Source organism: Natator depressus, chromosome 5 (assembly GCF_965152275.1).
Source record: "Natator depressus isolate rNatDep1 chromosome 5, rNatDep2.hap1, whole genome shotgun sequence".
Lineage (NCBI taxonomy): Eukaryota > Metazoa > Chordata > Testudines > Cheloniidae > Natator > Natator depressus.
Window position 1 is genome coordinate 93,954,200 of NC_134238.1, and position 16,134 is coordinate 93,970,333.

General features: G+C 38.4%; 1 protein-coding gene across 1 annotated transcript in view; it reads left to right on the forward strand.

Annotated features, from left to right (window-relative positions):
• Positions 1–16,134, forward strand: part of PRUNE2 (prune homolog 2 with BCH domain) — a 173,998-nt gene that overhangs the window by 55,819 nt on the left and 102,045 nt on the right. The window contains exon 6 of the mRNA XM_074953222.1: positions 1,037–1,131. Coding sequence (XP_074809323.1) covers positions 1,037–1,131 — 95 coding nt within the window. The remainder of the gene's footprint in view (positions 1–1,036; positions 1,132–16,134) is intronic.

Genomic DNA, 16,134 nt, shown 5'->3' on the forward strand with positions numbered 1-16,134 from the left:
TGCTCATTTACAAACCTGAATCCATAGGTGTACTGGTTATTCTGGGCACATTGAAGAGAATAGCTACTCTGCTTATTAAAGACTCTAATGTCTATATATAGTAATTTTTGAAATGAAAATATCAAAGATTTTGACTATACATGAGAACCTGCCAGTTCATCTTGTCAATAGATTGCTGATTGAAGAGAATCTAGCTACTGAATTCGTTGATGAGCAGTTATGATTTATATGGCTGTTTCAGTCATGAGTGGTTATTTGGCTATATTATCTGCATTATCAGTAGGGGTCAATTGACCATGTTCCTATGCATCATGCATTATTTAAATATAGTTTTAGAGAATGTTGCAGCCTCTTAGCTGGACATCTCCCATTACATGAAAGCTATATGGTTAAATGAAATATTGAAAATTCACAACATTTCTGGCTCCTATATAAAAAGAATCCAGAACCCACAATTAAAGAGTCACCCAGTAGATGATGATGATAAACTCTCCTGTGTCATCCATACACACATTAATCTGTTCCTGAGGGTTATATTAATCTTTAATCCCACACAGAAACATCCATTGGTACAAAGTTAGTTTAAGGAAGATCAGTGGTAGAATGTAATCTGAAGTTTGTATTTACAGTATGTACCTTAATTGCTTCAGCTCTGAATGATTTGTTACAACAATTCTATATTAGTGCCAAAAGTTTTATATCCATGATCTAAAGATTAAAGAGTATGGGCACTCATTGACAAGTTGTATTCGATATGCTTCCAGATCAGAGCCTTTACAACTTCATCGAGGGAAACTGATGAGTATCTTTGTCTTTTAATTCTTTTGAACTTTGTTTACTCTGATATTAAAGTAGTAGTGCAATACTACTAATATTAATTTAAATAATAAAACAATAATGTTAATTTTTTGATGTGAACCCCGAAAAGCCAGAAGAGTTAACATTAAGGCTAAAGTTCTGGTCTTAACTCATCCTTTTGCATTTGACTAGCTCTGAAACTTGTATGTATTGAACAGTTTTTCTGTATCTCAAACAGGTTTAAATATTGAGGAGGCTATGTTGAAGGATCTCAAGGAGCTGTCAGATGGAGAAATTAAAGTAGCAGTTAGCACGGTGTACATGACCCTTGAGGTAAGAGGAAACATAAACAGAATATAGCTGCTAAACAACCAAGCTGCATAAGGTGGCCTGTTCTTTCACATAGATTTTCAGTTGCTTGTTTTCTCAAGATAGAGTATGAGCAGATTTTGTCAATGATGTAATTCATTTTTACGAATGCTGTAGTTATTTGTGGTCTGACTTTCATTACTATGCATCTGAATATCCTTTCAAATAAAAGTAATTTACCAGTATGCTTTAGAGCAACAGCTGCAGAAAATTGCAATGCTTGGATCAGAAAACCTACCCTTCTGTGCAGTGGGGTTAATAATCTCTCAACTCCTTGAGAAAAGTGTCCCCTTGGTTTTTTACTTTTATACACCTGCTTTGAATGCTGTGAAAACAGTCATGTTGGTCATAAATTATAGACGTTCCAGGGTTGATAAGAAAACCTTCCAATTTGTTAATCAGATGGCTGCTTGTCTCAGGCATTTCCTATGTTAGCAGTACTGGTGAAAGTCATTTTTTTGGTTGCTGGTTTTCAGTGTCACACTTCTGAACTGACCCCACTTAAATTGGAGTGCTCTTAGTTAAATGTGTGCATAACTATTAGCTGTTCAGAGTTATGCATATTTTACAAAAAGAAAAGGAGCTGTAGCTCACGAAAGTTTATGCTGAAATAAATTTGTTAGTCTCTAAGGTGCCACAAGTCCTCCTTTTCTTTTTGCGGATACAGACTAACACGGCTGCTACTCTGAAACCTGGCATATTTTACAGATGTTCTTTCCTCTAGTGTATTGTTTTTAATGAATATTGTGCTGATATCACTTTAGAATTAGCTGTTATATGTGTAGAAGTACAGATCAAAATCATTCAGGGCCAGGTTGAGGCTGGCTCTTCACAGGTGTGAGAAAGCAAAGGGACACACGAGGAACCTTCCCCTTCCCCTTAAGCCCATGTTCAGGGACTAGCCACAATGTGGGTGGGAAGTGCAGCAACTGAGTATGACTAGTCCTGCAAGTGGCATCAGTCACCTCAGAAGGAGTGGGGTAAGACACGAGCCTAAGGCAGCTGTTACATTTGCTCCTATTTCTCCTGGGGGCTTTTACTATTTTGCAGTCCCTTCACATACCCCATCAGTGTAGGTGGTCGCTTTTAGTCCCAGCCAAGTCCTCACACACTGAGCAGGTGCATATAAAGCACGCCTCATCTAAAAGCATTGTGGTTTGTATTACTGACTCATCTATCTTGTGTTAGCCAAAATGATCCTTTACATACAGATAGGGTAACCAATAGAAGGAGTGAAAAATCGGGAGACTTTTTTTTCCCCGGGAGGATAGCCTCTGTAAAACAAAGCCGCCAATATGGGGACTGTCCCGCTAATTGAACATCTGGTCACCCTACATACAGAGAGCCAATCTGGCCAAAAATACCCAAGACTGCATTTGTGCTGCATCACCAATTCAAACAAGTAAAAATGAACTTTATGGCTATCAGTGAATGAGCCCCCTATGTTCCACAAACATTGATTCTCAAACTCTGCAAACTTCATGCCTCGCTGACTATGAGACAAGCAGAAGTTAAGCTGGAGGGGAGGGGAGAACAGATGTTTTATGATTCGGTCATGTTTTATTCTTTCTCCCTTCCCGTATTATTTTAAATAGGCTTCCTGGAAGAAGCCATCATTGCTCTCTTATTGGTAGATGAATGTTGCAAGTAGGTGATGGGGTTCTACCCCTTCCCCAGTCACCAAGGACTTGATTTTAAGAGCTCCCACAACTCCACTGAACTCAATAGGAGCTGAGGGTGCTGGGCATCTGTCTTTCTGTTGCCAAGCTTCTTGGGTGCCATGAAGTATGAATTAATCTTTGACCTTTCAATTTTGTGGTCTTCATGCTCTCATTGGATGTCCTTCTGAAATGACACTGTCAGCAAGGGAAGAGCCTAGTGTGTTAATGGTGTGAGCCCTTCAAACTTGTCCCTCACTGAGTGATGTTTAGTCAGTTGGAGAAGAACCTGTTCGGACATGTAGGGCATTAAGTGTGCTCAGGTACAGAGTGTTTTGGTATAATATCAAATAACCTAATTTACTGCAGTTATGGCAGTTGAGCAGTACAGAATGGGAGAATCCATGAAACACAGCATTTTGGGGTACAAGAGAGGAATAGTTCCCCTTGAAAATAGAGGTTAGTTTTCATCTTTGAAAACACCTTAAAGGCCTATGGAAATTCCAGGGATAGCAGTTCCAGCGGCTTAGGTCTGCTGGATCTAGTCTGTAGCTTTGTATTGTTGAATATCATCCTGTTGTGTTTAAAATGTCAGACTTGGCTTTTCTTTCCTGACTTATTCAAAACACTTTATAATTGCTCAGAGAAGCATGTTTCGTATCAAGATATCTTCTGTGAAGGGATTTCAAAGCTACATACCTTGAATCATACTAGATATTAATTGTACTGGCTAGTATGTCAAAAAGTTAATGTCTAGCTTACTAAATAAGTGATAGAGTGTCAGTAGTGTCAGTGACAGTAATTTACATGCTGGCACAGTAATGAATCAGTTTAAAAAACTACATGTTAGAAAGTCAAGAAATGAACAGTTAAAGGGTCCAGCCCCTTTCTCACTGCCATACAATCCTCCATTATCCTCCATCACTCCACCAAACTTGCGCGGCCCACTCAGCTTTAACTTTGGCCCCTAAAATTTGCAAAAATATACAAATGTCAAAATAACCAATAACAAGATGGTTGGAAATGCATTCTTTGAATGAGAAATGGGATTTTATAATCATCTAATAATTTATTTTAACCATTGTCTATCATTTTGCTAATTTAGGTGAGTGGTACAAATTAGGCTTATAATGAGCTTAAGTATTAAATTAAGATGCTTTTTTTACTTCCTGGAAAGAATATGTGGAATGCAGCTTCTGTGCTCTTTGCTCTATCCAGATCCAACATCCAGGTAGCACTCACGTAGCTCAGCTGGGAGATGGAGGATCTTTACTTCTACTTTGCACAACTGTATTAAGGCTAGTCACATTCTAGCCCATAATTTGTATCCCTTTCTTCTACTACTTGACCACGGCAATGTTTTTATAGTTCTAAAAGCAGACAAGTTTCAGAACTGGCCTCAGTGAATATATTGTATCACATTTGACTTTAGAATACTTTTGTGCAGGGAACACCAAGATTTGATTCTTAAGCAGTGAAGTGGTTCACAAGAACATTGTTTGAGGCATAACTAAATGGAACTGTCTAGGGGAAGGAGATTCAATTGCATATCCACAAAACAGTCAATTCTTAGTGATTTCCATGAGTTAAATGATCTTTAATCTCTATCCATCAAGTCACTGATATTACCAGCATTTTTGACTGAAGTTACCTGGAAGTGATTCCTAGAAGTCATTCCTTCTAGTTTTTCTCTTTGCAAAAGAAACATGCTTTAACTGAAGTGGCATTGCTTTAGCCTCTGTGGCTAGAGATTAATTTTTGTGGTTGCTGAGTTACTACACTCTGTTCAAACACTTCCAGAACTCTGTCTGGCTTCCAGTGCTTGACAGAAGCACATAGGACAGTTGTTGGCTTGTAGCAATCTGCAACAGCACCAACAGAGTCAGGGGTGGATTTGCAAAACCATGGTGTACTGCTCTGCCTGCCACATCCCCAGCAAGCAGAATTCTGTAACCCATAATAGGAATAATAATTAACAATAGGCAAAAATCTGAAAACCTGAGTCTTTTACTTCAGGCAAAATCCTGAAGACATGAGTATTTACTCTGATAAAACTCATGTTCACCTTCCTGTGAGTTTTGCTTGTGTAAATAGTTCCGGATTTGCTCTAGTAATAATGATGATGATTCCTACTACTTAGCACTTATGCAGTGCTTTTCATGTTCTAAGTGCTGTACAGATATTAACTAATTAAACATTGCTTTTGCTTTGCTTTGCTTTAATGCCGCAGATGTAGCATCTATAATGTAAAAAGAAAAGGAGTACTTGTGGCACCTTAGAGACTAACCAATTTATTTGAGCATGAGCTTTCGTGAGCTACAGCTCACTTCAAATAAATTGGTTAGTCTCTAAGGTGCCACAAGTACTCCTTTTCTTTTTGCGAATACAGACTAACACGGCTGTTACTCTGAAATCCATCTATAATGTGTTTGCTTCTTTAGAAAACTAACAGGGTCAAACTGTTCTTCCAGCCAACAGATACATAAGAGCATCTTTTAATGAAGAGTTTTCTTAGGCCTTATTATTTGCTTTGGTTTCATGATCTCTCCTGATCTGTTAGGATTTATTGGTTCTGATGGTTACACAGCTGCTGCTGCTGTTGCTTCTAATAGTGATAATAAAGTGATTATATCTACTGCAACCCATCAGGAATAGTGTGTTGTTCACAAACACATGTTTATTGCTGTAGTTGCTATGTGTCATGAAGAATGAAAATGGCACACCTGAAACACTCAGGCTGTGAATGGGTTAAATGAGTATTTAAGAATGATAAAGACTTCTTAAAATCAATCTATCAAGTGACATTGATATTCTAATAAATGAAATAACATACATAGTCTTTCATATACCCATAAAAAGCATGCTATCTTTTATTATTGGTTTTACAGATCTATAATGAAATTAGAGTCTGTCTTAGCTCCTGTGTTTCTGAGAGGAAGGATGGTTTTGTGGATAGGCACCGGGATGGAACTCAGGATGTTTGAGTTCATATCCCAGCTCTGCCATTGACATCCTGTGCAATCTTGAATAAGTCACTCTGCTTCTGTAAAATGGGGATAATAACACTTCTTTACCTCATAGATGAGTTGTGAAGATAAATTCTGCAATATTTGTGAACTGTTCAGTTATTATGGAGTTAAGACCTGAGTTTTCTATTAAAATATAGATGCTAATATCCCTTGTTAGAGAAAATGTTTGCTAAAATGTTCTTTGGTTTAGGGGAAAGGTAATAGTGGCAATAATTGAATAATTCCTTCAGGTACCAACTAATTCACTATTAGTATCACTAGTCAATATTCACATCGCAGTAACACTGAGAGGCCTGAAAAGTATCAAGGTCTATGGTTCTTGGTGCTATACAAACACATAGGAAGGCACAATCCCTGCTCCAGTATGTTTACAATTTGGGAAGACAAGGGACATATGAAGGGTGTGAGGGGTTGGAATATAATCAAATATATATATTTAATGTATATGTGAGTATATTTACTGCTGTTATTATATTAATAAAGTGTCACGTATCCCCACCTGCCCATCATCAATTTGCTGATCTCTTATAGGCATCTTGGCAGAGATGGATCTTGAGGAGACTTTTAAAGAAATAGAGGGTAGTATTAAAGGAATAGAGGGCTTTATTGATCAATTCAGGGAAGGCATTTCATGCATACAGATCAGGATTTGTGTGAGGAGCTGGATGTACACAGCTTTGCGTTTTTCAGATAAAGCTCTTTCTGTTTGGGGTTCTATAGATTTAAATTACAGTGAAGTTCTAGGTTAAAAGAAGAAATGAACAGAACCATATCACACACAAACTACATCTTATTTACATGCATGGCAGCATTTGTTCAGGACAGTGGCAACAGAGAAGTAACGTGGCCCAAGTGGCTGTTGTTTTCATTACTTGTACTGGAAAGTTTCTCCAAGTCATGATGGAGATTATTCATAGGGTATTGTAGCAAAACTGAGTGCATGCACTGCTGTTAATTTCTGTTTTATTATGTTATACCCTGAGAGTATATTTTGCTTGTTCTCTGTTGGAATTCCCTTGGAAATGAGAAGCATCTTCTCAATGTGACTTTCCGGGAAAGTCATTTTTTCCTGAGAGATGAATAATACTTTGTGAATTGAACTTTCCATTTCTCCTCTTTCCTCACGATGCAATATAGTGAACAAGATATGCAACTTTCATGGAACTTTTCTTTATAGTTTCTTATGAAAGCTTGATGACTTTTTTGCTGGAGTCTGTGGTCCAACCGTTTCAATGCTGTGGGCTGGATGCTAATTTGGACTGGAGGCACCTCCATAGGCCCATTACCAAAATATAATTCCAGACAGATGACTCTGAGGATCATCATTGCTCACTGGCTACCTCGCCAGCTACCTTCACCTTTCTGCTGCTGTAGAGAAGTGCTGCGTGTGCCGGAGGGAGACTGGCTCTATAAAATGACCTCTTCCACATTGCGTGACCTCCCATGTAGGAGGCCATTTTGTCTCCACATGTAGATTGTGCAGCATTTCACTCACTGCAATACCCTCTATGTTCTGGGCAGCTGTTGGGGGGAGCGGATGCCATAGGAGTTCTGGGGGCTGGATGGAATTGTCCTGCAGGCCAGGTTCAGCCTGCAGGCTCTCAGTTGGACCACTTAATGATAACGCAACTAGCAGTATCTTTAAAGAGAAAAAAAATAACATAAATAGAGATTTCTCAAGGAGACTTAAGGAAGCCAGTTGAAAAATATGGCCAGCGGGTATCTGGTCTTGATCAGTATATGTGAGAGAAACTGAAACCTGATTGACTGATGAGATAGTGCTCTATTAAGGTTGTTGCATCGCATTCCTCACCCTGATATCTGAGCACACTTTATAATTTTGTAAAGTGTTCTTTACGTAGGGCAATCCCCACATGATAGCGTAGCTGACTCTATACTTCCTGCTGCTGGCCCTGCTGGTCAGGGTGGGGTGTGTCCCAGGAATGGAAGAGGGGGTGGATACAGCACTTTGTGCTCTGCTGATCTTGGGCTGGTGGAACAACTCTCCAAGAGGCTGTTACAGCCAGCATAACTTAGAGCAGCCTGGAGACTCTTATAAATTTCACTTGGATTTGAAACAGCCCTCAGCTGTCTCAAGGATTGAATAGGGGAAGGACAGAAAGGTGGCATAACATCACGTATGCCTCTCCTCCTTCACTCCTGCTGAACATTGGCCAGACCCAAGGATCAAGCCCTAGATTTTGATCTCCTAACCAGCCCAACTGGTGTCCAAGAGAAGGAAAACTCCTTGATTAAATTTCAAAATCTTTTTCAAAATAGCATTAGTAGTAGCACAGTGTATACATTTGCAAGTTTTTTCTGGCAGATTTGTATGGTGTTTTGTGTATTATGAAGACAGATTTTTATTTAAGTATTACACATTATACCTATATAAAAACAAGTAACTCTCTCAATTGTAGCATGGCAGGCATTTTCAAACAACTTTTAAACTAGTTGGGTTACTACATAAATCATAATGTATTTAATTTTATTTGAAGGGTTGAACTTCCATTGTCTGTTTTTGCTGATCACATCACAGACTTGGCAAACTTTTCTTTTCCAGTATAAATATACACATTACGTTTTTGAAATGGTGTCAGATTGGTACATGGATTTGTTTTGGATGCTAAAAAAGCAAGTAAACATGTTAACATTTAATCTTCCAGTAATGGAATTGGAAACAAAATTCTCAGCAACTTACAATGCTGTTCAGAGATATTTTTCTGATGCCTGTTGTGAGAAGTTAGGGTATGTAAAATAAATGATGTATGGAGCTGTAGGAATGCGACTTTTGCAGGCTACCTTATGTCTAAGGAACATTAAACATAGGGTTCTCGTTTAGCAAATAAATAACCATTCATTTCAATGGCTGCATAGTCTGGACTTTTGTGCATATTTTTACAAAGATGAGGCGAGGCCATTAGGGATTTAATATAAAATAAATCGCCAAGGGGTCTTCTTGTAGTCCTAGTCTTTCTGCCACATGGTGTGTTACTAATGTGCATAAATGGGCTTAAATGAATTTGTTATCTGTATTACATTTGCAGTATGTATATATTTATATATTATTTTTTAATTATGTTTAAAAATAAAACATTAAATACATCCTTTGTGTGTGTTGAAAACATTTCATTTGTAAATAAATCAACCTTAATTAAGTTTTTTTTAAATGTCAGTGTGTGAAATCTGCCTATAGGTAAATATGTGTTTATATTTTTATATATATATATAAAATACACACACACACACACACACACACACACACACACACACACACACACACACACACACACACACACACACACACACACACACACACCCCCCCCCCCCCCCCCCCCAAATGTACTTGAATTTTCTATCACGGAAGTATTCAGAGAGTTAAGTCATTACATTACAAGAATGAATAGTACAGTCAAAGATCCATTAATGAAAATATCATAATTACGCAACTCTACCATTCTGGAGGATGGTACCTGTGCTATTGATGCCCCAGGTTGCATGAAGAATCCCGTTTGGAATGAATACAGATTGGTTCTAGATGCTGACAGGCTAACCAAAGCATGTGGGTTTTCTTTTGTGGTTGTCTATCCTGCTCTACAAGTGCAGAAGGGGAACAGGTGGGAATGTGTATGGGTCATCCCAGATTGTTTATTTATGACCTTAACTGCTTATTAATTGACTGTAGAAAAGCAAAAAGTGTCATCAGCTATGGTTATAGTGATTATCTCCATCACTTCTAGTCTTTAAATCAGGATTAGATAGCCTTCTACAAAACATACAATAGCCAAGACAGAAGTTATGGGCTTGATGTGGAAATTACTGGGTGAGATATTATGGCTTGTGTTCGGTAGGAGGTGATCATATTTGTGATCATAGGTGATCATATTTGTCCCTTCTAGCCTTAAAATCTATGAATAACATTGACCAGTCTCAGGGCATGTACTAGTAAATTGAAGTCATGTTGAGCTTAAAGATGGTGCATAATATTTTATAAGGTATATTTGCTTATCTTATTCAATAGCTACCACTATTACACACAGTATAAACTGGAAAAACAAAAACAAGATTTGTACTGCTGGTGTCATTTAAGAATGTCATTCATAGTCATATTTGATTTGTTTTCCCCATTTCTTTCCGTAGCAGTTTATGTTTTATGAAGTTCCAGTGACCTGTGCTATATTTTGTTTGGTATCAGATCTAAATCTGTTTCTGGCATATACTGTAATAAAGGGAGTTTTGCTATACTATTTCTTTGCTAGTCAATCTCAGTTTAAAATTCAGATAGCTGGTATGAATTGGCTAAATAAATAAATAAATAAGATATAATCTTATAAGTGTACCCATACATTAGCTTGTTCTAATCTAATTTTCTATAATAGGCAAATATTTTTTATGTTTTTAAATATATCTGTCATTTAAGAAAGTTAGTAGGTTTTTCCTTTCCTTAGAAGCTTACAAGAATATTTTGTTTCTAGCTGTAAAGAAAATAATACTGTTTGTTTATAGAATATGAACTCTTGATTGTATGATGTTGAGCAAGTGTCTCTCTCACACATATATATAGATAACAGAACATCTACAGTTTCATTTTGGTGGTAAAGAGAAGGCTCATTATTGGACTTCATTCCTGACTTGTATAAATTTGACTAATTTATCATTTTTGTACCCTTCTTGCTTTTGTCAGTAGCACTTCAGCTCAGCTGTTCATGGGGCATAGACACTGGCAGCGGGAGGTGCTATTTTGAGAAATGTTCAGCATAAAAATATGTTCATATGATGTATCATACACTTTTCTTATCCCTAAAGAACTCTATAGCCTGGATATTTAATACAAAAGCAATTTTAATATGTTAAAATACATTGTTTGAACATATTGATTGAGAACCTATTAACAAAAGTTGTTGTAGGTTTAAATTTGATTCCATACTATGTAGTATTCATTTTGTTTCTTGATATTTTGTGGGAGGTCATCTAAGCAGGATGTTAAACTGTTAACCCACCAGTGTTACCAAATACCAAATTTAAATTAAAAAGTAGAGTCACTTTCGTCTATTATAATTTGCTGAAATGTTTGGATATGCGTGTTGTGTAATATAAAATGAAGACAAATACATATGCCATTTATTCTAGTTATAAAAAGTTACAGAACCTCTAACTGAAGTAGAATATTATCAAAAGGAATGGTCTGATTGGTCACTGAAAATTCTAACTCATGATTTCCAACTTTTTATTAAGACCTAATTTATAAAAATCCCCTTACATCATGCATATTTACAATAGAGATATTTTGTTGAGGAATAAGGCTCCCCATTCAGCAAAGCAATTAAACATGTACTTATCATGTTCTTAAATCCATCCCTATTTACCAGTGCATGTTCTAAAGTGCTTTGCTGAATCCGATCTTAGATAGATGGCAGTTCACTTGTAATATATACAGTAACCTGAATGGTAACACACTACTTATACACCTTCTGCTAAATTTTAGGGGCCTAATCTGCAATCCATATTCTATTCTTAGACATAGGAACATAGGAATTTCCAAACTGTTCAAACCAATTGTCCTATGTAGGTCAGTGATGTACTCCTAAAATCCAAAGACAACTTTAATTCTGATTTACAGGAAATACTTGTCAATTCTTTCACTAACGTAAGATACTTCTGACTATTTAAAGTTTATAATGCATGTATATATTTCAGGGTTCCCCTCATGCATCCCTTAGAAGGTGCAGGGAGAATTATCTCAACATCTTTTGTTGTCGTTTCTTCTCATCTGCAGCCTCCTGCTTTCAGCCAAAACACTGAAGCACCAGTCAGTAAAAGCTTTCTCTGATGGCATCTTTTCTGTGTTGGCTTCAGTGATGGAGACTCATACATAGTTTTTTCAAAAAATAGTGCTGTTTATGAATGATATATTATTTCCTTTTTGGTCCTGAATATTATCCTGTGTATGAGGTAATTATCCCTAGTCAGTTGTGTATTACAATTTGGATCTGTTCACTAGATCTAGAGATAGGAAGGAACTATAGGCACTTTTCAAAGTTTCAAAGACTCTTAATATTTCTTTTTTCTGAAAACTAGTTCCTCTGATTCCTTAACATTCATAAAAAATACTTGTCACTGAAAATTTTGAATGCCCCTAGTTTTCTTCTTTGCTGGAGTTGGTTGGTATCAAAAGCATCCTTGAGCTTTAACGTTGGAGAGACTGTCCACCTTTCCACAAGGTGGTTCTTGCCACATTAGACAATACCACCAGACCCTGTTGTCTTACTTCTTAATTCTTACTTACAAGTGAAAATCACAGGGCCATCCTCAGATATAAATGTGCAGCTCCCATTTACTTAAATGGAGTTTTATGTGTGTATTTGATGACTTATGGGAATCAACAGCATAGATATTTATCTTTCTAGGTACTTTTATGGCCCCCTTCATCTTCATACCTAAACACCTCTCATTTGCACTGTGTAAATCGGGAGTAACTCCATTGATGTCAATGGGGTTACACCCATATAAAGGCAGAGTGAGGTGGAAATAGGAGTCAATGAATTTATCCTTACAACATTCCTGTGAGATAGGGAAATCTTATTATCTGCATTTTACAAATGAGGTATTGAGACACAGAGAGAACTGGGTTGAGATTGTGCAACTTTTACTCACGCAGGTGAGTGCTCAGTCTAGGCTGTGTGAAAAAGTGCTCATGGAGCATGAATAAGAGTTGCACAGTGTAGCAGGTCAGTATGATAGCCAGCTGGTCTAGTGGTCAGGCAGTGGCTTTTCAGTATGCCCATCCTGGACAGAGCCTTGTCTGGTCCTATACAGCAGGCCTCAGTCTCTCCTATGTGTTCCTTCTTCCCCCATTCAGGTTCTTTCACTACAGAGGGAAAGGGGAGCAGGAGAAGATGACGCAGGTCATTCCACTCCACCAGATCTCAACATAGGGCCCTAAAGGGATGTTGCAATGTCTGGACCACTTGTTGGTCCACCTCAAGTTACATTCCCCCAGGGTCACTTCATACCAGGTGTGGCTCCTCCATTTAGGGTGTGGTCACAGTCTTAGTAATATTGGCTTCACCTGTGGGATACAACATCCTGTTCTTCAGGGCCTCTTGTGGGTTCACAGCTCTGGGGCAGCCTGTAACACCTTCCCCCCGTCACTGGCCTGCCACTGCCCCTTTAAATTGTCTCATCACCTGGAGCATACCTTGCAGCTGTTGAGGGTTGGGGCCTCCCTGGCCCAGTACTGCTCCATGCCTTGCTTGGTTTCGCACAGGGTCTGTAAACCCCTCACCCTCAGTCCAGCCCTTTTGTCCAGCATCACATGAGAAGTCTGTGCTAAAACAGGAAACAGAACCCAGTTCCCTGAGGGCCTATTTTGTGCCTTGACCACAAGACCATGCTTCCTCTTCTAGGACTTGGTTCCAGCCAGGCCTTAATGGGTGGGATTTTCACAGTGCTCAGTATTGGCCTAACTCTTCTCCCACTGAAGTTTATAGGAGTGTTAATACTGTCTTCATTAGGAACAGAATTAGGTTAATGCTGAGCACTTTTGAAAATCGCAACCTGAATTCTAATTTTGCCATCAAAAACCAGCAACTGGGTGTCTGTTTGCTACTATTTGTGCTTACATTTGTTATGAGTGAAAAATTACAGAGATAAGTAATTGGAGGCATGAAACTGCAAATACAAAATGAAAAAGGCCCTTTGGAAGTTTAAATCCTGCTGTTCAGAAAGAGAGGGGCTTACATACATTGTATAACTTTGACTTTGGTCACATTTTACAATTTAAAAATTTCTTTGTATTTTTTTTTTTTTAGTCAGGTTTCCAAGGGATCACACAATTAATCTTCAGCAATGACAAAACCACCAATAAGATTCTTAATCTTTTATTTCCATATGACTCAGCAGCACCAGGAAATTCACCCTCCCCTCTATTACTAGTTTTACAGAGGGCCCTGGCCTGCAAAAAATACGCTTGGCATCTTTGCACAAAAGTTGATTTTTCCAGATTTTTTTTCTCTGACTTGTTCCCCTACTGTGTGTAGAGTTCTAGGTAGAAAAGATGTTTAGAGTAGATTACCTGAAGTGGGAATCATTGTATCATATCCGCAGCTGCCATACCTTTGCATAGCATCACTGATTTCCCTGGCTCTATGCTGATTTACTCCACCTGAGGATTACTTTAATAAAAAAAAATGCAGTTATGCGTTTGAATGAACTCTGATTATAATAGTGAACTGCTATTCCTTGAAACAAAAGAACTGTGTTTTATAGCCTAAAAGTCCTAATATTGAGCCTGATGCAAAATTCATTCTAGGTATTTGATTATGCTGTCTATGGACTTGTTTTTTTTTTTTCTTAAAATTTTGTTCATTAGCCATTTCCTTTTGTCTTTAGAAACATCACTAGCAGTATTGTTTCTCTACACTTGTGGCTTAACCTGACATTCCATGTAAAGGGAAAAGAATTAATTCAAGAATAAAAAAGTGATTTCTTTTTCACATCTCTTAATTCAATATTTGCCATATGGAAGGCTCAGCATCAGTCTCTCAGCAGGCCTAATTTATGGCAAACTCACACTGATGGAACAGAAGAAAAGATGATACAAAGAAAATACCACAAAATTAATATTTTCTCTTATTTTACTGTCCCAAATATATTCAGGTTAAGTCCATAAAGTTGGGGTATGCAGCTGTGGTATATACCATAAAATACAGAGTCTCTAAAGACTAAGATCTCACACATATTTATTGCCATGGGACTGACTAAAGCTGGTGTGACAATGTGTGAATTATACTTCACTGTGCCAGTTCGGCACGCTGCCAGGCCTGCGTCTGGGGGAATATTTACACCATGGAGAGTAGGTGATGGGAGGCAGTACCACTTTCCTTGTGAAAAGGGGAGCTTTATTTTTTGACTGGGGTGCCACCAGCTGAACAGATGAGCTGATTCTGTTGTCCTCTGCCAGGATCTGCAACAGCAGAAGCCAGAATAAACCCCAGGTGGTTTTTTTCCTCCATATTTTAAAACAGAAAAGCTACATCATTGACATTTCCAAAGGGTCCTATTTTCTTTGAGATTCTGCTGCCTTCTGCAGATCCTGTGATGTCTCTGTACAAATATTCCCACCATACGTGTACCTCTCTGCACTGGGGGCCCTTGTTGGGGCTACTGTCCTTCAGACAGAGGAGAAGCGGACTCCCATTGCAGCTTTGTCAACGCCATTCCTCAGTCTATCAGTGGGGCAGACTACTGTGGACCAACAAGAATCACTCCCTCCTCCAAAAGGCTGCATGTTTTTTCCTCAGTGTCCCCAGGGCAGTGGGCAGGAGAGGGAGAGAGGGAAATAACGTAGGGTTAACCTCATGGGAAATCAGAACAGTATCACTACACACTGCACTGGCAACATGCCTTAAAGTTTCAAGCTATTTTTTTTTAATCTAGGAGCAGTTTAAGATATATGTACAGTCAACTGTACAAAGAAACTTGCTTCCACTTGAGTGCTTTCAGTTTTGCTACATAAATGGACACATCTATCTGACAGTATGATTACAGACGTATGGCCTTGTAAATTTACAAAAATAAAATACAAAACCAGGCATGGCTTGTGCTCCTTCTTATTGGTTCTGCAGCAACTAACTCCCTTTCCAGAGCTGTTCTGACCAATGCTGTTACTGGGTGGCATGGGGGTGACCAACATGAGCAGTCAGTGGAGGGGTGAAGATGGCATCCACGGGAAGGGGGTGCCCATGGGGAAAGGTGGAGGGGGCCATCTCCATGCCAGATCAGACCAGTGGTCCATCTAGTCAGGAATCTTGCCTCTCTGTGTCCATGTGCTTCCGAAGAAGGTGTAAGATAATTGTGTATTGGCCAATTACAGAAAATTCTAATCCTTGTCAATTAGGAGCTGGCTTGTACCCAGAAGCATGGAGGTTTGTCTCCCTTAACATTTAAGTGCTTTAGAAAAATCTCACCCTAAATCCATAATTGAATTGGACTCAATGGTCCCATCAAATCCCATAGACATGTTCAATAATAATAATTTAATTTCAACCTGTTAAAAAGTCTACTTGCAGCTTCATCTGCCAACTGGAAAAGAGTTAGGGTTTCTTATATTTTGAGGGATAAGACATCTCACATGTAATAGACACTCATTTATTGCAGTCGGAACCAGTGAGCAAGTACTAAGGTGCTAAATCCAGAATATATCTTTGACCCCTTATTACAGATTCAAAAGGCAAGCATGTTTTCAAATGACACCGTGCGCTGCCAGTGATGTATCAACA